The sequence below is a fragment of the Argentina silus genome (genome assembly GCF_951799395.1).
Source record: "Argentina silus genome assembly, chromosome: 1".
NCBI lineage: Eukaryota > Metazoa > Chordata > Actinopteri > Argentiniformes > Argentinidae > Argentina > Argentina silus.
Genome location: NC_139655.1, coordinates 11,848,534 through 11,870,805, shown reverse-complemented (window position 1 = coordinate 11,870,805; position 22,272 = coordinate 11,848,534). Strand labels below are relative to the sequence as shown.

The following is a 22,272-nucleotide window of genomic DNA, read 5'->3' as shown; positions in this document are numbered from 1 at the left end:
AGGATAGGGGAAAGAAGACGCTTGTATAAGGGGAACCCACGCCATTGTTTGTAAGAGTAGTGTGGGCTGGGTGGGAGTGGGGATGGGCAAGAGCGAGGTAGGCAGCCTTATAAAGTGAATGGATTGCCCGTAGTCAGTCCTTACGCACACAAAGAGCCGAATTGAAAGGAAGTCATTTGCATCATCCGACCTCCCCGCCTGGGGGAAGGGTGGTGTTTTTGGTCTGGTTTTGGTGTGTACACTTCTCAGAATACCCCGCTGTCTGGCCGTCAAAGAAGGGAAGTTGCCCAGAACGACCAATGGAAATGCGCGAGAAAAAGGTGGTTATTCGATGGGCCAGTGTTGTCGTTTTCCATCAGATACGGTGATGGTATTCATGACAATTTGAGGAGAGTAAAATAAAAAGCTTTCAGACGAGATCGACTCGGTCCTATGCATTTTATTGTCCGCTATAAACGGCCTTGTTCTGTAGACTGGGGTGTGCTGGCATGGGGTAGAAAAAACTCTTTGAACGTCTACTTCCGATCAATCAGGCCGATTGACATGGAAACGAGTGGCGTGTTTGTCTCCCTTTGAAGTCGGAGCTGTAAAGTTAGGACAGCCAGAGCTTACGAAAGTCTCCTCTCATACTGCACTTAGCCGGGTGAATAGTGACTTCTTGAATCACCCGCCCCCGTTTGTCCCGTGATCTGAATGCGAGTGAATGAACAATCGCCGCCCATTCTACTATGACAAACATGTCCCATTAAAGCTGTACACACCAGAGATGTTTTATGTGAAAACGAGGTCTGCTGAGTGCTCACATAAGGCTTATATTAGCTGATTCATACTGATGAAAATGTACTAACCCAGTAATCCCAAAGACTGCAGCATGTTAAATTACTGAAAGGTGTGTGTCTGTCAGGATAGTCAGTAGGTCCGGTGATGGATGGAAACAAAGGTTTGGCCTTGGTGTTTTGATAAGGTTTGGTTCTCTTGGGGAGGTGGACAGGTGCAGTGTGTGTAGCTTACTACAGTATGTGTGGGTGTGAGATTGGTTGTAGAAACAGGTGGTGTGTGTGTGTGTGTGTGTGTGTGTGTGTGTGTGTGTGTGTGTGTGTGTGTGTGTGAATGGCATGAGTAATATGGGTCAGTGGCCTGGTTTGAACTGCTGAGTCAACTAACACTCCTTTAGCTGTCGAGGAAGGTGATGAAATGCTTGTGTGTGTTGTGAGAAATCACGTTCTGGCTTTAAAGTTCTCATACTGTATGTCTCTGTGAGGAAAAACAAGCATACGTGTGTGGTTATTTTAGAGAGGAGTGGGGCACTAACTTGTTGATGAAACCACTGTTTATCAGACACCAAAGAGTTTCTGTTTTCACTGAAAGGGTGTCATTTCTTCACCAGGGGAGTCAGGATGAGAGAGATCTGTAGCAGAGCATTTGTTCTGCTCCCAAACATCTGTTATGATGTCGAGTGTAAACCAATGACGTTCTTCTGAAATCCTTTAGCCTTACCAGCCACCATATATGAAGGATCTGATAGTCTACTGTAACTGCATTTAGAGAAATAATGGGTGATAACTTTATTTATCAAAGGCCAGAGCAGTGACCAGAGCCAGTCCTACTTGCTCCTCCTGAGTGAGGAGGTGGTAGGTGTGAATGGACTAAAGCTCAGTCATCCCCGTGTGGAATTCCACCAAGCAATGTGAGACCCAGCGTTTGGCCATGAGAAAAAAGTTAAGAATGAGGACTAGATTATAGCGCTTTAGTGTATGGTCAGTGTGGCATAGTTTGTTTTATCTGAAGTTCTTTAGGTGTGTGTGTCTTGGTGAGATCGGTGGGAGTCCTGTGAGTGTGTCGAATGCCACTGATGATGCAGAAGTGAAAGGGAGGTGTACGTGTGTGTGTGTGTGTGTGTTTGTGACTCACTCACAAGGAAGGAATTCACTTTTTATTTCTGTCTTGTTTTTCCTTCTGTTACCTCTGACTACTTTTACTCCAACCACGTTGGCAGGAAAAAAACAGGCCAAGAACGAGTACGAAAGAGAGAATGAGGGGGAGTATACAGCAAAAAGACCCAAAAAAAGGGAGAGAGGGAGGTGCGTAGAGAATCAGTAAACAGCATAGTGTTTTTTGGACCAAAAGAACAACCAGGCCGTCATAACAGATGTATGCGTCATCTCTGTAATCACCCTGTGTCTCTGTTAATGACAGACATGGCTCTTTCCTCAGGGGAGCAAGCAGCCTGAGAGCTTTGTTGATGTTCTCTGAACATCAGAGGTAAGATGAGTGTAGCCTCTGTATAGGTCAGGCTGTCCTGTGATTTCTCCTCGCTGTTGTTTCTTTGTTGTTGTTGACCAGCCAACAGCAGAACCTCATCATACCCGGGCTGTTGTCATGGATTTGGGGGGGGGGGGGGGGGCAGTGGAAAGAACAGTCATCTCTGTCTCTCTCATATCTCTCTGTCTACCCTAATAACCATTTTCGAAGACACTAGAAATACCACAGCAACAGTTGTCAAGGAAACAGAGTCTCTGCTGTGTGTGTGTGTGTGTGTGTGTCTGTCTAGTTTCTGGGAAGTGAGGGGGCCTGGCTGAAGAAACAACTGGGGGAGGCAAGGGGGAGTTTGGGGACCTGTTTTATCCTCCCATACTGGGAATACATGTTCACTTTTATGTGTTGTATTTTGCTTTTCCCTGTTTTGAGCCATGTTCTAGGAAACGAAACAGGGCAAGTTGGGGTTTCTGAGGCAATGGAACAGTGGAAATCGAAAGTGTCTCTCTGATCATGCAAGGCCTATATCCAGTGATGAACATAAACATGTGTCCGTGCGCTCTCACACACACACACACACACACACACACATAAGCACATGCTTAATCATAGTTGTGTCTGCTACACGACTTCCACTTATTTATAGACCGTCGCAAACAACCTCCCCAGGCTCTCACAGACACTCGCACATTGAGTCACTGCTTCACACGCTTACACACACTCACGTGTGTCTGGGCTCCGACGAAAGGCATGGGCTCCGGCTCTGCCCGCCTGCTTCTCTAAAACAGGCTGTTTCTGGAAAACGAGGGAGCGTCACTTGTCTTCCTCTGAAGTCACTGTGTTCTCAGAGAGTGATGCTGAGGGACATCTTTGTGAGTGACTGGAAAACAACATGACTCAGAAAAGACATCATTCCATCCCTCCCTCTCTTTATTAACAGACTAACTAGAAAGACGGTGCTTGTGCCTGTTGATGCTTATATTGACTGGCTTTTAGCTTCTCTTATGTTTTAGTTGACTTCATGGGAACAGGATATGAAGGTACAATCACGTCAGACACTTTTTGAGTGTCAGGTCTTAGAAGTGAAACTCCATTACAAGAAACTATTCATATTCACTCTCACTCATTCACATTCACACACAATTGTCTCTCTTTCACTCTCTGTCACACACACACACACAATGTTACTGTTCCACAGGAAGCCACAGTCCCCCCTCCCCAAGACACTCTGACCTGCCTCCCCTAAGGCCTACTTCCTGTGCATCTGACGACAGCTTCCTGTCTGATCTCAGCCTGTTCTCCTTTTCTCAACGTCACACACGTGCTGTGTGTGTGTGTGTGTGTGTGTGTGTGTGTGTGTGTGTGTGTGTGTGTGTCAGAGAGAGACAATTGTGTGTGAATGTGAATGAGTGAGCACACAGATGGCATACACACACACACTGGCAGGCTCTTAAACGGTGTCAAGCCCAGGTGTGATGGCAGTTTGAAGTTTAGACAAAAGAAGCATAGTGCTCTCCACCTCCACACTCAGCAGAAGGGTGAAAAGCCTGTACATAAAGTCTACAAGGGTTTCAAGAGGTATTGGGCAAGGCCTCCCTCCTGAGTGTACTTTGTAACTTTGACTTCACGTCCAAGAAACAGCACATGTTTGACTTCAGCTAGACCCAAAGAAGCCATGTTATACAGACCCTGGCTTTTATCAGTGTGCTGCTTTGCTATGTCTGCCCTAAAAACTGCAGAGATACAAAGTATCGTGTGTGTGTGTGTGTGTGTGTGTGTGTGTGTGCGTGTGTGTGTGTGTGCGTGCGTGCGTGTGTAGGGCTATTGTCCTGTGAGGAGGTAATGAGACAAGAGCAGCAGCAGTCAATCCGTGTGCAGGAAGATGGAGAGAGAGAAAGCCAGCCTTGTCCTGGACTGACCTCCACCCCCGCTACAGGATATACTTACTGTGTGTGTGTGCGCATTAGGATGTACCGGTACTCTCCCAGTCTGTGTGTGTGTGTGTGTGTAGGTGGGGTGTGTGTGTAGGTGGGGTGTGTGTGGGAGGGCTGGGAAAGCAAGGACGTGAGTATGACGGGCTAGCCTGCATCACCAGCCAAGCTCACAATCACAAACAAACAAACACACACACCGGGAGCCAGGCAACGGGACAGACAGACAGACGTAGAGAGGCTGGCTGCTCCTGCTGGTGTGTGACGTTGTGTTTCCTCTAGAACAGAACACAATCCCTATCAGAGGAGGCAGGTTACGTAACCACCAAATGTGGAGAGACGAACCCACTGAGCCTTCCGCCATCCTCGACCAGGCACACCGGAACCTTCTGTCTCTTCCTCTCTCTCTGTTTTTTCTCTTATCAAATCCCTCCCTTATCTCTCTGCCCTTATCAGGCACTAGCGTCTCTGTAGGCCATCGACTCTGGCTATCTCTCTCTCTCTCTCTCTCTCCGTTCTCTCTCTCTCTCCCTCTCTCTCTCTTTTTACTTCCTCTCTCTCTCTCCCCTCTGTTCTATTTCTCTCTCTCTCCCTCTCCGTCTCCCACAGTCGTCAGTCTATTTTTACTCTGTGAGGCTGGCTGGCGTTGGCCCAAACCACCCTGATCCTGGCAGGGGAGACGTTTGGGATGTCTCACTGGAGGCAGATGCAGGGTGGACGGCACGCCGCCATGTCAATGTTTGTCCTCTCCTCCTCCTCCTCCTCCTTTCTTCTTTTTTTCATAGTTTTGGTGACTGTGCAACCTTTGTGTTAGATTGTGTGTTTGAGCGTAGAGTGGCTAGTGGCCTGTGTGTCAACATTTTAGATTAGCCAATAGCCGACCACGACCAGTCATCCCAAGTGATGTTTGGTTTGAATATTATTAGATAAGAGTGGGGGAGGGGGAGGGGGGGCGGCGGCGGCATTCACAGACTAGAGTGTAGCGGTAACCAGGACGACAGAGTAGAGGGGGTGACTGGAAGAGCTCTTTGATGTCTGATATGGAGGGGAATTTCACTGGCCCACCTTCCGGGGAACCAGGGGGGATTTCTGACTTGATATCATGGTGTCATGTACTCATTAGTGAAATCATGATTGTTGTGTGTGTGTGTGTGTGTGTGTGTGTGTGTGTGTGTGTGTGTGTGTGTGTGTGTGGTCTCATTAACGTAGTTGGTTGGAAATGCCCTGAGCGCAATCGAGCATGTCAAAATATTTGCTTAGTTATTGCTTCATTACTCTGATAGGTGGTTTGGTGGTTGACGATTCCCCCAGCACATCCTGTTAGTGTCACCAAAACACCAATTCTACAGAAGCGGTGAGACGGCCTGAGAAATTCCCGCCGACGTCACCGTGCTAACACGCCCCCGGTCACCTGACTGTAAGTGGCGCCCTGAAATTGGGGGGGGCGGGGGGCGGGGTTGGTTTGGGGTAAGCCCTTTCCACATGTGACTCAGCGGGGGTTCCCCTGGTCATGTGACGCAGCGGATACACAGAAATACAACGCTCAAACACGTATGCACTGAGCGACTGAGAACCAAAAGCTACATCTCCTTAATCTATCTATCTTTACCCACGAAGGCAGCTCAGATAACATCTGCATTTCATCACAGTGTATCTCTCCGTATGACACGATAAACCAGGAGTCTTAGTTTGAGCTTAGCTCAGCTGATCTTCTGCTGAGTCTTGGGTTTCCCGTGCTGCGTCTCTTGGGTTTCTCTTCCCTCTGTGAGGTTATGGGTGAGTGACTAAGTCACTGAAATAAACTGCTGTCGGTCACATCTCAACTCAACACACACCCTCCATAAAACAGTAATTACAGCTCCCTGTCTGTCTGACCTCTCTCTCTCTCTCTCTCTCTCTCTCCCCCTCCTAAGCGGTGTGTGTTTTTTTTCCCCTGTGCCACAGTTTCACGTGTGATAGTTGACTTAACGCACCGGGCTCTTCCTGTGAGAGTGGATCATGATTGTTTATATAGCGACCGGGGCTTGTTACGCTAGCACAGTCACTCTCACCATTGTGTGTGTGTGTGTGTGTGAGCCCCCCTCTCTATTGTGTCGCCCCCCCTGCTGACTCACCCTCCACAACGCCCCACCGTCCCCCGGTTTCCACACTCCTCCATAGGCTGCGTGCCAACTTGAAAGTGGATGAAGTGGTGAGGGGGGGTGGCTGTTCCTCCGCTCTCCTCCTCCAACAGTCTCCATGCTCTTAGGGAACATGTGAGAGACGAGGCCAGACAGTCAAACTGGTGGTTATAATCATGCACTGGTGTTAAGTAGGATTAAGTCTGGTTCCAGTTCTGTAAGAGTCAGTAATCGTTTATGTTGTCTAATGAAAAGATGATTAGATGGTGTTTGTGTCTGACCTGTGTCTCATGATGGCATTGACATAAACCTCTCTCTCTCTCTCTCTCTCTCTCTCTCCCCCCCCAGGGTTGAGGAAACCACACAGAGATGAGTGACAGCAGATGCTGAGATTCAACAAGATTGTGGCTCATAACTAGGTGCTAATCCAAAAGGTAAGAGTGTGTGTGTGTCTGTGTCTGTCCGTCCGTATGTCTATACATCTGTGGGCATGTCTTGAGCAACCAGAGCTACTTACAGAGGACAGTCTAGTCTACCTTTACATGTCTGGTGTATCACAATCTCTCTCACACACACACACACAGACGCGGAGGGGGGCCAGAGCACATTATGGCTCAGTGTTATGTTTATTTGCGTCCCTCTGAAAGCTAAAAGTGGAGCGCCTCAAATATCTCCCCTCGGCTTTTAATAGCGAGGTGAAGAGAGGGAGAGGGAGGGAGAGAGTGAGAGGGAGGGAGAGAGTGGGAGGCCCTGCGTACAAGCACAGCTAATTTAGGAACACTGACTATGACTGACTATTCTGCTGAGCAAGAGTGGCACATCACATCGTGTGTGTGTGTGTGTGTGTGTGTGTGTGTGTGTGTGTGTGTGTGTGTGTGTGTGTGTGTGTGTGTGTGTGTGTGTGTGTGTGTGTGTGTGTGTGTGTGTGTGTGTGTGTGTGTGTGTGTGGTTTTGGCAGGAACCTCTTTTGTTTGATATCTCTTTTGTTTTTGAGTTTCAATCATGGACTCTTTGAATCTGAGTCTTTTGTATCTGAGTATCTGTGTGTGTGTGTGTGTGTGTGTGTGTGTGTGTGTGTGTGAGTCAGGTGCAGTGACTTTTCATGTGTGTAAGATTATCTGTCGGGCTCTTTTGTGTCTGCTCGAACTGGTCCTTTATGTGTCTCTTCTCCATGTGTGGGAAGGTGTGTGGGCGAGGGATGCAGTAGAGGCTCTGCTCTTCTCTTTCTCTCATCCATCCCTTCCTCTCTCCTTCCCCGAAGGAGAAGGTTTTATTTTAGACTCATCTTTTCTTCTTAATCTATCCTCCCATCCTGCTCAGACCTTCTGTTGTTGCCTTCCCCCTCTCCCTCCATCACGCCTGCTGTAATGAGATTAAACTTAGTGTATCCACCGTACACACACACACACACACACACGCACACACACACACACCCTGCACACTTGGCCTGTCTCCAGGCCTCTCTCTTGTTATCAGGAGGCCCCCTTTAAGGATTACAGTAACCTCGGTGCACCCCTCTTATAGGTGAACTCTCAACAGAGCCATCTGTGCCTGGCTAATCAGCCTACAGTCAGCTGTCTGCTGGCTTACTGTCGCCCCCTAGAGGCACACTGACCATATACACTGACAAAATACAGACAATAAAACAATGGTTACACTGTTATAATAATACCCAAAGAAAAATGAGCAAAATGAGTACAGTATATATGTGCTCTTTAGTCCCTCAAACTCCTCACACATTTTAGGGTTCTGAAATTTGTATAGGCCCTCTCCATCACTACTCCTCAACTAAACACCGGTTAACTCTCCTCCTCTCTCCTCTGCCTTGTGTTCTGGCTCTGAGCCCTGATACTGCTTAACCCCTCCCTTCTCTGAATGCAGCCTGGCTCTCCAGCAAAGACTCAACTATACAATGGAAGGCATACTGGCATTTATTGACTTCTCTCTCTCTTTGTCTCTCTCTCTCTCTCTCTCTCCCCCTCCAGCCGACAGGCTTGGTTTTCCTTGGTGCTGAAGACAGGCAGACGTATAGACGGTCTCCCCTTAGTGTTGGTGTGTGGCCTTCTCTGTGCTGCAGTGGAGGGCTTCACAGACACAGCTAGTGTGGTGAGTAGGAACCAGTGGCTCTCAAATGAATGTATGATCAGCTCACATGCTGAAAGTGCATTGTGTGGGTGTGTATATTTTTTGTTGCACATATCGTGTGTGTGTGTGACACACACATCAATAAATATTGAGTGTCTCTCCCCTTCTGTCCTCCAGGCTGGATGCATCACGCAGTAGAGCAGTTTGGCGGGCGTGGCACACGGGACTCCTTCCCTCTGGACGGTCTGAACCGGGGACCATGGGCTCCTGTGGGTGGCCGCGCCTGGGCGCCTCCGGCCAGGTCTGTACCCATGCCAACCGCACACACACACACAATTACCTGTCTTCACATTCTCTTTCATTTGTTTAGTTTAAATGTTCAGACGCTTTATTGCTCTTGGGGATTAAAATGGAAATAGGGTCTTTGGTTAGGTAGGTGTTGTGTCCTAGTGTGGCCCTTGTCTGACTGGTTTTCTCTCTCCACCAGGTGTTCGCCAGCTATCAATCAACACCAGCTCCTCCCCCACCTGCCACCCAGTCACATGGGTGGACTCAACCATCCTGGGAAATTCTTCAATAATGGGTGAGTCCTGCTCTTTTAGAATCGATACAAATGAACAATTGAACTGAACAACAATGACAAAATGAACATATTACATGAACATTAGAAAATAACACCAATTAAAATGTCTGACTACTGTATCCTGTAGTACGAAGAGTCCTTGGATCTTGGAGGAATAGTTCAGTTTTTCTGCTTCTATCCATTTAGCTGTGGTGTTTGACTCTGTGTGTGTGTGTGTGTGTAGTCCCATGCAGGTGCGTGGAGGGGAGAAGCTGGATCTACCCCAGGCCATGTTACCAGGCCTGCAGAGGGAGCAGCAGCGGCCCCCTCCTCCCCCTCACCGTGTATGGGAGCAGCTGGGCCAGCTCTACGAGTCTCACCCCAACCCTCCCGCACCCCTGCCCAGCGACCACACACCCCGTCTGCACAGTGGTGGCTACAACGCCGGACCTCCCACCCACCTGCCCCCCAGAGCCAATCAGCTGCTGAAGGTGAGGGAGCTTAGCTATGACATCATCAAACATGCAGAGTGCTGATAAATGAATGGTCTCGCAATAGCAAGTTAGGATATGTAGCTGGTTTCTCACAATCCCTCTCTCCTCCCCTCTCTCTCTCTCAGTATGGGGGTCCTCAGGAGCAGCATGTGCCGAGGGGTTCGGCATCGTTAGGTGATGACATGTGGGCTCAGGTGCAGCAGGTAAGAACTAAACTGCCCTTTCTTTTTTCACACATTAAGACGTACATTGAGCATCCACACCTTGCTTATCAAACACACATTAAAAAAACATATTGGATATGTCAGTGTGTTGATAGCCCTCTCCTTTCTCTCCTTTGTCTCAGCAGCCCAGGGGTTACCCAGGGAACATGATGGGGGGGCAGCTGAAGAGGCCAGCCCCCCCTCTTGGAGAGCACTCGGTCATCCAGCACACCCCACCCCCCTCCCTGCACCCCCCCTCCCGCCCCAACGAGGACTGTCCCAGTCCAAACAAGAGGAAGAGGAGCTCCGAGCAAGTCAGTGCCACACACCCACACACACACAATCTACTTTTAATGACAGCATAGCTGTGTGTAGGGCTAAAATATTTAAACATTTATCAACATTCATACAGTACGTGGCATCAAATTATTGCATAATAAAGATGTCTCCTACGTATCTAAGCTTTGGTGTTAGGCATGTTGTGTGTGCTTGTAGAGTTGTTCTTCTACCATGTTGTTATGAAGGGCTAGTGCTAACCCCATTGTGATTCCACTTCTAGGTCCCTCATCCAGGGATGCAGAGGTTCTCTGGGCCAGGGCACAACCTGCCCCCCCAGCAGCAGCAGCATCAGCAGCCCCCCTCCCACTACCCCCTCCCCAAACCTGCCTTCTGGAACCCTCTTCAACACAAGGGCAACCCCCCCTGGGCCCTGCAAGAACGCAAGAATGGGCCCCCAGAGTTCCAGGTCAGAACCGTAAGAATCAAACAAATTCTACATCTAATGAGTTTCACCTGCTTGAGTTGTATTCATAAAATGTAACTATTGTGTCTGTTTGTGTTTGTTGTTATTTGAGGTAATGTAACGTGCAGTTTAGAATGTCAGTTTGTTTTAATGTCACTAACCCTCTTATGAGCTCTGAGTTGTAATGTTAAATATGTTCTGTGTTATTTCTCTGCCAACAGGAGTCTGTCAAGCCAAGCATGTGTGGCTACACTTACAAACAACCCCCTCCCACTACCCCCTCGCCCATCTCCCCACCCACTGTCTCCTCCCCGGGAGGCTATGGCCAGGGCCGCGGCGCCCCCCCACCCCACAAGCCCCAATACCCACCTCAGGCTCTCAGCCATCCCCCCCATAACGCCCACGCCCACCCCTTATACCCCCACCCCAACAGCAAACCACCTCCAGCCCCACCACGCGTGGAGCCCCGTGGCGCGCCCCCCCAGAGAGGTCCGACCACAGGGGGCCGGGCCGGCAGCCAGGTCCCCCACCCTCCACCTCCTCCAGCCAGGGGGGAGAGAGAGCAGCACTCCCAGCCCTCACCAGCAAACCACACTGGCGTGCCTTACAGCCACCCCCACTTCCAGCCCCACCCCGGGTTGGGGCACACGGGCCCCCCTCCTGCCAGCAGCACCGCAGTACCTCAGCAGCACAACAACCCTCACGAGGCTTGGAGACCACAGCAAGGCAGAGCCAGCCACCACCCCCTGGTCAGTCCCCACCACACACCAGCAGAAATAGTACAATGATAATGTTTGAATTATATAGCTTAGCAGAGCTGCACCTACACACCACATTCTCCACCACTTTACATTACTGCACCTTATTATTGATGGGCTTCTCATGTACACTTAAAATGCTGAATAGGAGAGTATTGTATGTGTGTTTTTGACTGTGTGTGTGTATAAGGATCTGAGTGTTTTGTCTTCCCTCCAGGAGTCTGGTCACTACAGGGCTGCAGGGCTGGTACCTCAGGGGCTGCAGCAGCAGAATCAGAATCAGGTCGGGGAGAAGCGGTGTCCCGTCACCTCCCAGCATCAGCACCTGAGCGTCCCTCAGGTCCCTGCACACCCGACCAGGACCCCCGTCATCACCCCCAACCCCCCCACCTCCCAGCCGCCATGCTCACTCAGCCGCTACAGCAGCAACATCAGCAGTAGTGGCTCTATGGCTGGCATGCCCACTGTGACCACAGCGCCTCCTGCTGTCTGCTCTGCTAACAACACCCCCAGCAGCAGCTGGAGAGGCAGAGACACACTGGTACTGCCCCAGACCTCCATGCCCGAGCGCCCCACCCAGCAGCCCCTGTCGCACCCAGGGTATCAGGGAGCCCATGCGGGCACTGCCAGTCACCCCCACCGGGCACCCAGGCCACAGCAGCCCATCAATCCCCAGCTAGCACAGGGTAAGCCCTACTATGGGCGGGAGTCTGACCGTACCCCTGCCTCCTCCTCTTCATCGCTCAGCTCAGGGCTCCAGAGGTCAGGAGAGAGTGTGATCACCAGCAGGGTGAAGAACCCCCTCCCTACTGTCACTAGTTCCCCCCTGCACCGCTCCATGCCCTCTTCTGTACCCCACACCATCAACTCTGCTCCTCAACTGTCCTCCAACACCTCCTACTCCAGACAGTACCCCCAGCCCACCTCACAGGCCCCTCAGGTCCCCTCTACCCAGGAGTACCCCAGGTCTCGCCCCCAGCCCCCACCCCCTGCCCCCCAGTCTATAGAAGAGGCTCTGGATAAGCTGGATGCTGAGCTACAGGGTCACATGCTGGCAGAGGAGAGGAGGAGGGACTGGGAAAGAGAGGAGGAGGAGAGAAAAAGGAGGAATTGGGAGAGGGAGAAAGAAGAGGAAGAGAGGAAGAAGAAGAGGGACTGGGAGAGAGAGGAGGAAGAGAGAAAGAGGAGGAATTGGGAGAGGGAGGAAGAAGAGCGGAAGAGGAGGAATTGGGAGAGAGAGGAAGAAGAGAGAAAGAGGAGGGATTGGGAGAGAAAGGAAGAGGAGCGGAAGAGGAGGGTTTGGGAGAGAGAGGAGGAAGAGAGGAAGAGGAGGATGGAGAGGAAGGTGAAGGAGGAAATGAGGAGAACTAAAGGGAGAGAGGAGACCGCCATTGAGAGTCTGGAGAGACTTCTGTCCAGCAGCGCATCATCAAAGCCACAACCTCCACCCCCTCGTCTGTCCACCGTCACCACTACCACCTCCGCTCCACCTCCTCCTCTACCCACCAGCCAGTCCTCACCCGCCTTCCCCTGGCTTAGCCGGGGCGGGGCACCCCCCTGTCCTCCAGGCCACGCACCAGCACTCCCCACTGTCACCCCCACCCCGCTGGAGAGGCTACGGCCACCCCCCCTTACCCCTCAGACAGAATATGCCCGAGAGAAGCAGAGGCAAAGAGAGATGTGGGGCAGCGGAGGAGCCACACTCAGCCCCCCGTCACACAGTACCTCAGGGATGACCGGGCCCTCATACCCCACCCCCTCCCACAAGACCACGATGCAAGGCACCCTCAGCCCATCCAAAGACTCCCCCAGGGAGAAAGGCAGTCAGCAGGTCGGATCTCTCCCCACCCCCACTCTCAGAGAGCCCCCCAAACTCTTCCAGGCATTCCCCAGAAACAGCCTCCCGTCCAGGCCCTCCAGCAGCAGCACAGGGGGCCTCCACAAGCGCATGCCCAATGGAGGCCTAGGAAGCCTGGGCAGCAGTGCCAGCAGCTGCAGTGGAGACTCCGACAACGCTCAGTTTGAGGAGGAACCCTCGGAGATGTCTACTCTGCTGCCTGATGGCATGGCCAACATTATGGCCATGCTGGACGAGTCCATCAAGAAGGAAGAGGAGATGTACAGCGAGAGAAACGGAGTCAGAGATGTTATGAACGCCCTCCCTATTGCCATGCCCCCTGTGAAGAGCTATCTGTGTGCCCCTGACCTCATCCCAGCGCCCAAGCAGCAGTTCCAGGATGAGTTTGGGACGAACACCCACGCCAGCCCCCCTGTACTAAGCCGACAGGGCTCCCTGGCCTCCCCCTGCAGCCGGACGTCTTCCCTCAATGAGGAGGAGGAGGAGAGCCTCAAACCTGCCTCACAACTGAACAAGCCATCCCTCTCACTCAACCCTAATCACTCTCTGGATGTGGCAGCAGGACCGACGGGCACCAATTACCGCCACAGTGACCTGGCCAAGCTCTACGGCCTCCCGGAGCCCGTGAAGAGCGAGTGTGATGATGAAGATGAGGAAGAGGAGACGGAGATGCCCTCCGGCTCTCCTCCACCACAGAGACCCCACCTGCACCAGACAGGGGTCAGCAGCATGTTCAAGTCATCCATTCTGGGGAGCCAGAAGTATGCGTACAGGGGTGGTCCGTTCGGCAGACCCCCGCCTTCGGCTCTGTGCGGAGTCAAGTACTCCTCCTCCCTTTCCCTGGGCCCTGACATCTGCCGACAGCAGCAGAGCACCTCCCCTACCTCTGACTCTACCAATCACCCTGGATTCACCCCATCTGCCCCACCCCTCAAGTCCCGCCCACACTCCCCCTCTAGCTGGGTGGAGAACAGGAAGGTGAAGGTGGAGGAGCCAGACATCTGGAGGGACGGCAGGGAGATGACAGAGACAAGGATGCACTTTGGATGGGAAGAGTCTAATTCTTCTACAGAGCCCATGAAAGTGGAGCCCAAGGAGGAGATGAAGTTGACCACCATCTCTGAGTCATCTGTGGCCGAGCTGGGCAGGAGCTGTGAGGTCATGCTGAACCGCCACTGCCTCCCCAGCATGAGCAGCTCGGACCGAGCCAAGGCAGAGGTCAAACAGGAGGAGAGGCACAAGCCTGAGAGAGAGAGGGAAAAGGACAGAGAGAGACACAGAGACAGAGAGAGAGAAAGAGAGAAGGAGAAGAAACAGAAACATGGCACTGGCAGCAGTCACAGTCACAGCAGCAGTAGCAAGAAGCACAAGGAGAGGAAAGAAAGGAAGAAAAAGCACAGAGAAAAGCGAGAGATGTTCTTCTCCTCCTCTTCCTCCTCCTCTTCCTCCTCCCATTTGAGCTCCAGCAAAAGGCACAAGGAGGGCAAGAGCCACAAGGAGAGGAAGGACCGGAGGATCCTGGGAAACTTGGACCTCCAGTGCAAGGAAATCCGGGAGAGCGACATGGAGAGGAAGAGGAGGAAGGAGGCGGCGGGGGCTGGGTCCACCAGTGAGGGAGAGCCTGGGGAGTGGGCATCCCGGAGCAGCGGAGGAGAGGGGAGTCCTGGAGACTCCTCAGACATGGCAGGCTCTGCCTTGGGCCCAGCAGACTTCCTGAGACTCAAGGCCCTGTCGGACGGGCCACCCAAGGAGCTGAAGATCCGCCTGATCAAGGTGGAGAGCGGAGACAGGGAGACATTCATCGCCTCTGAAGTGGAGGAGAAGAGGATCCCTCTGGAAGAGATCAGCATTAAGAACACAGCCAGTGAGGTCATCAGGGCCTGCAAGTGAGTACAGAGGAGAGGAGGAAGGGGTAGGCAGAAAGGGAGGGAGGGCGAGGAAGATGTGAGTTGGACAAGGCAGGACTCCAGGGGGAGAAATGTGGGTTGGGAGGTAATAGAGAGACAAGAGGTTGAGATGGGGGCAACAATGTGTAATATGTGGCTATTCATTGGGACAGTATGAAGTAAACAAAATAATAAATGTCTATTGTTCATACTGAAGCTACAGTATTATTATTTTATTATTAAACCTTTTTAGGCAGGGGAGGTCCTCCTGAGACCACGGCCTCTTTTTCAGAGGAGCTAAACAGATCCTAAATGTACATTTAAAATTACAAACGTAATACAATTAATTAATTGCATATTAATTACAAAGTAAATTTACACAATATAATCAATGAATGGATTTAGTATTTTGTTGCTATTGTTTATGGCTGTTAACTGTAACATGTCGTCTTTCTCTTCTCAGGGGTGCGAGGGTGAAGGGGAAGTTCCGGGAGTCCTACTTGCTCCCCGCCTTCTCTGTCAAGCCTATCATGAGCACAGAGCAGCCCCTCCCCAGAGAGAAACTCTACCCCCCCACACCCAGCATCTATGTAAGTCTATTACTTGTTTTTATATGTACGGCGACCTTGAGTGCCTAAACAAATAACATTTATTGTTATTATTATTATTATTGTTGTCACTAACCATCATATCACTCTTTGAATATCTAAGGCCTTAAATCATAACAATGTTGCACATGCTTATGCTGCCCTCTTATGGTAGTAAACTGTACCTCACATGTAATACAACACTGCTGTAGAATCAGTACAGGTGTTACTTATTATTGCTGTGCCAGTTGCCATGTGAACAATGAGATTGAACAATTCAACATTCCCCCCCCCCCCCCCCCCCCCAGCTTGAGAGTAAGAGAGACGCCTTCTCCCCGGTGCTGCAGCAGTTCTGTTCCGACCCCAAGAACCCCGTCACTGTCATCAGAGGCCTGGCCGGATCTCTACGACTCAGTGAGTTTATTTTCTGTAGAGGATGCCATACCCCAACCTTTTCATATCTCATAACATACACACACACACACACATACACATACACACACACAAGTATGGCAGCATCATAATTGCATTTCTACTTGGTGGCATTTCTTTCAAGGCCTTACATAACGTGTGCCATCACTATTACTGTATTTAACCCCTGTGTGACCCCCTCTCCTCAGACCTGGGCCTGTTCTCCACCAAGTCCCTGGTGGATGCCAACTCGGAGCATGCGGTGGAGGTGAGGACGCAGGTGCAGCAGCCTGCTGATGAGAACTGGGACTCCACTGGGACAGGTCAGACTTGGCCCTGTGAGAGCAGCCGCTCACACACCACCATCGCCAAGTATGCCCAGTACCAGGCCTCCAGCTTCCAGGAGAGCCTGCAGGTACGGACCACCTTGCCATCAGTCTCTCTCTCTCTCACACACACACACACTCACAAACCCCTCACACACACTCACCTGTCACCTCTTACATTCCAGAGAATTGTATTTCCGTATGACATTGTTGATATGAATCTGTCTTGGTGTTTGCTGTTATGGAAGAATGCTGCTCAGTGTAGTCTAGATCCAGCCTATTGACACTTCCCTCTTTAACATGCTGATGTCTCATATGGTGAACTAGCGAACTTGAATTCTAACATCCCTGGCTTGATTTGTGTCTTCAGGAGGAGAAGGGCAGTGATGTGGAGGAGGATGATGAAGATGATGAAGACAAGAAGCCGGCCATCAGCAAAGAGGACACAGCAAGCAAAGACCCCTCAGCTACCAGTGGCAGGTATGTACACACACACAAACCAGATAAAAACTTCTGTTAGGTTTAACATTAATTTGGAGATGTTGAATGCGTTTAATCATGATGTGATTCTGTTTCCCTTCGCCAGTACTGAGCAGAAATCAGTGGGGAAGATCATTAAGTTTGGCACCAACATCGACCTGTCAGACCCCAAAAGGTAAGCTTGATTGTGGTGCACCTACTGTAAGGCTCTGTGCCTTACTGGAGGAACTTACAACTTCAGAAAGCTGTTCGTTGTTCCAGAACTTTCCTCTGTGGTTTTGCTGACCCCTATTGATCAGGTCTTCATGTTGCATCTTTACACCATGAACCAGTCCCAAAGTTGTTTATTGAGATACATTGCTTAGCAGAATCAATTTATTCACAATTTTGTGCATATAGTTGTTGAGTTTGTATGTGTTGTCTGTACCCTAAAAATATTCGGACGAAAGGTAGATACAACAGGTGTTTTTCCTATGGTTAGATTCAGGCAGTAACCCCGCTCTTTGCTGTGTGTGTGTTGTCAGGTGGAAGCCTCAGCTGCAGGAGCTGCAGAAGCTGCCAGCCTTCATGCGCGTGGCGTCCAATGCTAACATGCTGAGTCACGTGGGCCACACCATCCTGGGCATGAACACTGTCCAGCTCTACATGAAAGTCCCCGGCAGCCGCACACCTGGTAAGGGTCTCTGTCACTGTGTGTGGGTAGGTGGGTGGGTGCACGTTAGAGAGAGGTATTGAGGTGTGTGTTAGAGAGAGAGAGGCATTATGAGGGAGAGGTGTGGCAAGAATGTGTATACTCTCAAATGTGAATGGCTGTATTCCCAGTGGGAGCTTGTAGAGTGGGATTGAATTTTGCAGATGGCAATAGGCTTTATAGAACGGATATTGATATGAGTGTCCTCTTCCTCCCACAGGCCATCAAGAGAACAATAACTTCTGCTCTGTCAACATTAACATCGGGCCTGGAGACTGCGAGTGGTTCTCTGTGCATGAAAACTACTGGCAGGCCATCAGTGACTTCTGTGAAAAGTGAGTGAGGAGGGTTTCCCAACATATTAGATTTCCAACCTTGATGTTGATGCACAGATGATACAGACTGAATAAATTATTGATATGGATAGCATCAGATATGCTTGTCTAACTTATCCTCCGAACCTGTCTCACTTTCACTACTACTAGTTTCCTCATCTCTCCATGTCTAGCTATATATAACCATTGCCCATATGGATACTCTGCCACCTCAGAGGGTTTAACCATGCCCCCCCCCCTCCCTCTACCTAAGGCATGGAGTGGACTACCTGACGGGCTCGTGGTGGCCAGTCCTGGAAGACCTGCTCAAGACCAACATCCCTGTGTACCGCTTCATCCAGCGGCCAGGCGACCTGGTGTGGATCAATGCAGGGACCGTCCACTGGGTCCAGGCTGTGGGCTGGTGCAACAACATCGCATGGAACGTTGGACCACTCAACTGTGAGTTCCACTACTCCATCACTCTGACAGCTGCTTACCTCATCTGCTGAACTTTCACTTACCTCATTTGATGAAATTCTTAACAGTAGAGATTTTGTCTGAAAAATGTAATAGTAACAACCGGTATTAATTTCCCTGCAGTAGTCCATATCTGTAGATTTAGTTCTTGTAAAGAGTGTTGTACTTCAAGTTGATCACAGGTCTAACATCCAGATGAACTGACCAACTACAGGCTAAGCTCCTACAGTATGTATTGTCAAGTGAGGTGTATCTCATTGAGCTCCTGTATGCTGTTGTCCCTGCAGCCTACCAGTACCAGCTGGCTCTGGAGAGGTTTGAGTGGAACGAGGTCAAGAAGGTCAAGTCCATTGTTCCCATGATCCACGTGTCCTGGAACGTAGCCCGCACTGTCAAGGTTTCTGACCCTGACACCTACAAGATGATCAGGTGAGTGCTGACTGAATGACTGACTGACTGATGATGGGTATTCCGTTTGAACATACAGTAGTCATTGACCACACAGGTGATATTGTGTGTATATCCTTCAAAACAGGACTAAAAACTCACCTTCCTGTCGTCTTCTTCGTTGTTTATAGTGTGTCATTGTTGGTTTTATGTTCATTTTAGTTTTTTAGATGCACTCAGTTCTATGCGCTTTGCGATTGATGAAATGAAAAGAGAAAAAGAAAAAGAAAATAATTGTTTTTATTATTATTATGTATTTTGGGTCAGAGATTTTCCCTGACCATCCATTGAGGGTTTAGTGCCATGTGAGAGACTGACATATAGGCCCATGACTGGATTAATGTTGATGACTGAAGTTTAAGTAAATCCATTGTAAATTGACCTGCTGTTCCAGTCCACTCAAATGCTCACATCAGACCTCTCTCTCTCCTTCTCCATCGATCTCTCTCTCTCTCTCTCTCTCTCTTCCTTTATCTCTCTCTCTCCGTCTCTTCTCTCAGACACTGCCTCCTGCAGTCCATCAAGCACATCCAGATCCTGAGGGACCAGCTGGTGGCAGCAGGGAAGAAGATATCCTACCAGAGCCGTGTGAAGGACGAGCCCGCCTACTACTGCAACGAGTGTGACGTGAGTCCATCCCTACTGTCTTCATGCTAACACCAAATCCCCCCCCCCCCCTCCTTGTGACCTCTACAATACTACCGTACTATAAATATATACATCTGTGCTTAAATGGCAGACAGTGCGCCTTAAATCAATTGGCTTTTTTTTTTATATGACCCTTTTTGGAACTCTGTGTCCTTTACGTCAATCTCTGATCATCATGGCATTACATGTTAACATTCCTCTGTGCGCCGTGACTAAGTGCTAAGCAAAGCTATCAAAAATTGCTGAACTATGACTGTATGCCAATACTAACCTGTATGTCTTCTTGTCCTGTGTGTCCAGGTGGAGGTGTTTAACCTGCTGTTTGTGACCAGTGAGAACGGCAGCAGGAAGACCTATGTGGTGCACTGTGAGGACTGTGCCCGGCAGCGCAACCCCAGCCTCTCCAACGTGGTGGTGCTGGAGCAGTACCGCATGGAGGAGCTCATGACCACCTACGACACCTTTAACCTGGTGAGAACACACACACACGCACACACATATCTCTATATATCTGTTTAGAAACATGCACACACTGAAATTGAAGAAAAACTCGCTCACCCGCATACATGGAACTAAGGTAGTCCACACACACTTAACCAGTTTGTCCTTAAGAGGATAGATAACAAACTATAACTGATGCATGTTTTTGTGCCTAGCAATCTGAACATCCATGACAGCCTGTCTCATTCTCCTGTCTTCTCTCCTCAGGCTGCAGCCCCCAGCTCCCGGTGATCGAGCCCCCCCCCCCTCCCCCCATGTCTCACAGCCATAACCAAAACTCCTGCTAGCCAGGACAAAAACACCTTTTGACTTTGTTTTTAAGTTTTGCTTCATTATTTAAATATTTGTATTATTACTACTACTACTACTGCTAATTTTTGCCGAACAGCCAATTGAAAACCAGTTTACTCATCACCTGTTTACAATACCAAACCGCCAATAAAACGCCAGTTTACACTTGATTGTGCTCTCGACCAGTCACTGGTTATGGAGGACTTGAAATGGAAGGCAGTTGGTGCTGCCATTGAACAAGCAACTGACGGTTGGCGGTCTCAATGGCATGTTTTTGTTATTTCCGAATGGTTTTTTTTTTTTCGTCTTGAATACTGAAATTTGTAAATGCTGTTTTGTATTTTTTGTGGGGTGCTGTTTTTTTAATAATTTATTGTTTTTTAAACTAGATCAGCCTAGATATATACCACATTGGCCTTGTGACTTGTATTTAGAAAAGAGATGAGATGAAAAATACTAATAATAGAGATATGAACATTTTTCTAAAGCATTAAGAATTTTAAAAATACAATTGTTTGGAATGCTTCAAAACATACGGGTTTTAAAGACTTTGTTTTTGGTTTTATTTGTCTTTCAGAATCTAGTATGTGTTGTAAATCTTGTGTTTTTACAAATTATTATTTTATTTCCTTTTTGAGAAAAAGATTCAATTGTCAGTCACACCTCTATAGGACTACATCAGGTCGTTTGTTGTTCAGTTACTTCCATTTCGCTATATATCGTTAATTTGCTGTAATTGTGTCATACCTCCGATTTTTGCTCTAAACAGATTTATTCTTTTCTGGATTTTACATTGTACATTTTGTTTTTTATTTAAAATGTTTCTTCTATTTATTGGATATCAATGTTCTCCCCTTTTTTATTAGGGTTGTACAAGTCTGAAAGGTTTTGTAATGGTGATTCTGATGATTCCTCTGTAACAACTGAACTGGGGTGTATGAGAGGCTGATGTTTCTCTGGTGCTTGCCCTCCTGAACCCTCCTGGTATATATAAATGATATCTTTAATGAATATAACTTCACCTTCCCTGTAGATGCTAGAACACAGCTGATGTAGAGTTGACTAATGGAATGATGTCTTTGTATGCTCAAAAAAACAAAACTACATTTTCCGTACCTTTTTGGAGAAATCGTAATTTTGTTTTTATCTGTAGAGGCTTTAGATGAAATTAATGATTTTAAAATATTATTATAATCTGTTGGATATGATTATGGGATAGAAGGTGCTAAAGTTCTTTTTGAACTACTTATTTTGTTTCTTTTTCAAATGAGAATTCTATTTTTCCTCTTGCAATATACCTTTCCTTTCTCTTCTCTTTCTTTTTGTGGTCATTTATTTAAAACTGCACTGTTTAGAAAATTCTCTCACACACACACACACACGCATACATATATACACACACACACACACACACACACACATACACAACAAACTGAGCCAGACATGTCTTAAACACTTTGTGAATTTGTGTGACATTACTATGACTATTAATAATAAACGCTTTTGATAAACCCAAAACTATGTGTAGTCCTTCACCTTAAAAATGACATTCATGAAATAAGCCACTTCTGAATGTCTTCTCTCTTTGGGTATTAAAAACATAAAATAATATTTTATTGCTATTCAGTATCTCTTTCGTCAGTCTAAATCTAAGATGTAGCAGGAGGTAATTTCACCATTGCAGTTGACATACAGTAGGAATTGCTGCCTTCAATGTTGAGCATTGAACATTAGAGCTGTGAAATGAGAGGGGAAAGCTCCAGTTGCCTGTTTGCTCATTGTTTTTGAAGGTCCAGCTCATCTTTATCACCCTTCCTGCCTGTGGCTGGCTGGCCGCTGACGTGGGTGCCAGGGGATGTTACAACAAACCTTGCCGTTTTCTGCCCTGGGTTTATTTACACATGGGCCCCCTATACAATAACAAGCGATATCACTTGGCTTGGCTGCAACATATATTTGGCACTTGTTTGAGTGTCCTCATTCAAGTCCTCGAGTCTCAGTTTGTTTTTGTTTGGTGTACGTGTAAAAAAAAAAAAAAGCTGTTAAACTGTTGATCAAAAAGTTTCCACAGACTCAGCATGCTAATCCCATCCAAGGTAAACTAAGGAAGGAGGCAGAACAAACAGAAACACCACAGATAGCAGTCCAGGAAACAGCAGGGAGCAGCACACAAGATCCAATGACAATGTGGGAATTTAACA

At 48.8% G+C, this 22,272-nt stretch overlaps 1 protein-coding gene across 4 annotated transcripts in view; it reads left to right on the top strand.

Annotated features, from left to right (window-relative positions):
* Positions 1 to 21,305, top strand: part of kdm6ba (lysine (K)-specific demethylase 6B, a) — a 73,109-nt gene extending 51,804 nt beyond the window's left edge. For 3 of the 4 annotated variants that reach the window (XM_083670813.1, XM_083670814.1, XM_083670815.1), the window contains 22 exons: positions 6,656 to 6,741; positions 8,293 to 8,413; positions 8,570 to 8,693; positions 8,880 to 8,975; positions 9,199 to 9,445; positions 9,574 to 9,651; positions 9,795 to 9,965; positions 10,211 to 10,405; positions 10,615 to 11,142; positions 11,369 to 14,895; positions 15,359 to 15,485; positions 15,791 to 15,896; positions 16,103 to 16,308; positions 16,590 to 16,699; positions 16,806 to 16,874; positions 17,224 to 17,372; positions 17,611 to 17,725; positions 17,979 to 18,166; positions 18,472 to 18,613; positions 19,132 to 19,258; positions 19,580 to 19,750; positions 19,988 to 21,305. In XM_083670813.1, coding sequence (XP_083526939.1) covers positions 8,575 to 8,693; positions 8,880 to 8,975; positions 9,199 to 9,445; positions 9,574 to 9,651; positions 9,795 to 9,965; positions 10,211 to 10,405; positions 10,615 to 11,142; positions 11,369 to 14,895; positions 15,359 to 15,485; positions 15,791 to 15,896; positions 16,103 to 16,308; positions 16,590 to 16,699; positions 16,806 to 16,874; positions 17,224 to 17,372; positions 17,611 to 17,725; positions 17,979 to 18,166; positions 18,472 to 18,613; positions 19,132 to 19,258; positions 19,580 to 19,750; positions 19,988 to 20,011 — 6,495 coding nt within the window. In that variant the 5' untranslated portion in view covers positions 6,656 to 6,741; positions 8,293 to 8,413; positions 8,570 to 8,574 and the 3' untranslated portion in view covers positions 20,012 to 21,305. Of the gene's footprint in view, positions 1 to 6,655; positions 6,742 to 8,292; positions 8,414 to 8,569; positions 8,694 to 8,879; positions 8,976 to 9,198; positions 9,446 to 9,573; positions 9,652 to 9,794; positions 9,966 to 10,065; positions 10,406 to 10,614; positions 11,143 to 11,368; positions 14,896 to 15,358; positions 15,486 to 15,790; positions 15,897 to 16,102; positions 16,309 to 16,589; positions 16,700 to 16,805; positions 16,875 to 17,223; positions 17,373 to 17,610; positions 17,726 to 17,978; positions 18,167 to 18,471; positions 18,614 to 19,131; positions 19,259 to 19,579; positions 19,751 to 19,987 lie in introns of those variants that run through there. The other variant, XM_083670816.1, reaches the window with a different exon arrangement.
* Positions 21,306 to 22,272: the final 967 nt, after the last annotated feature.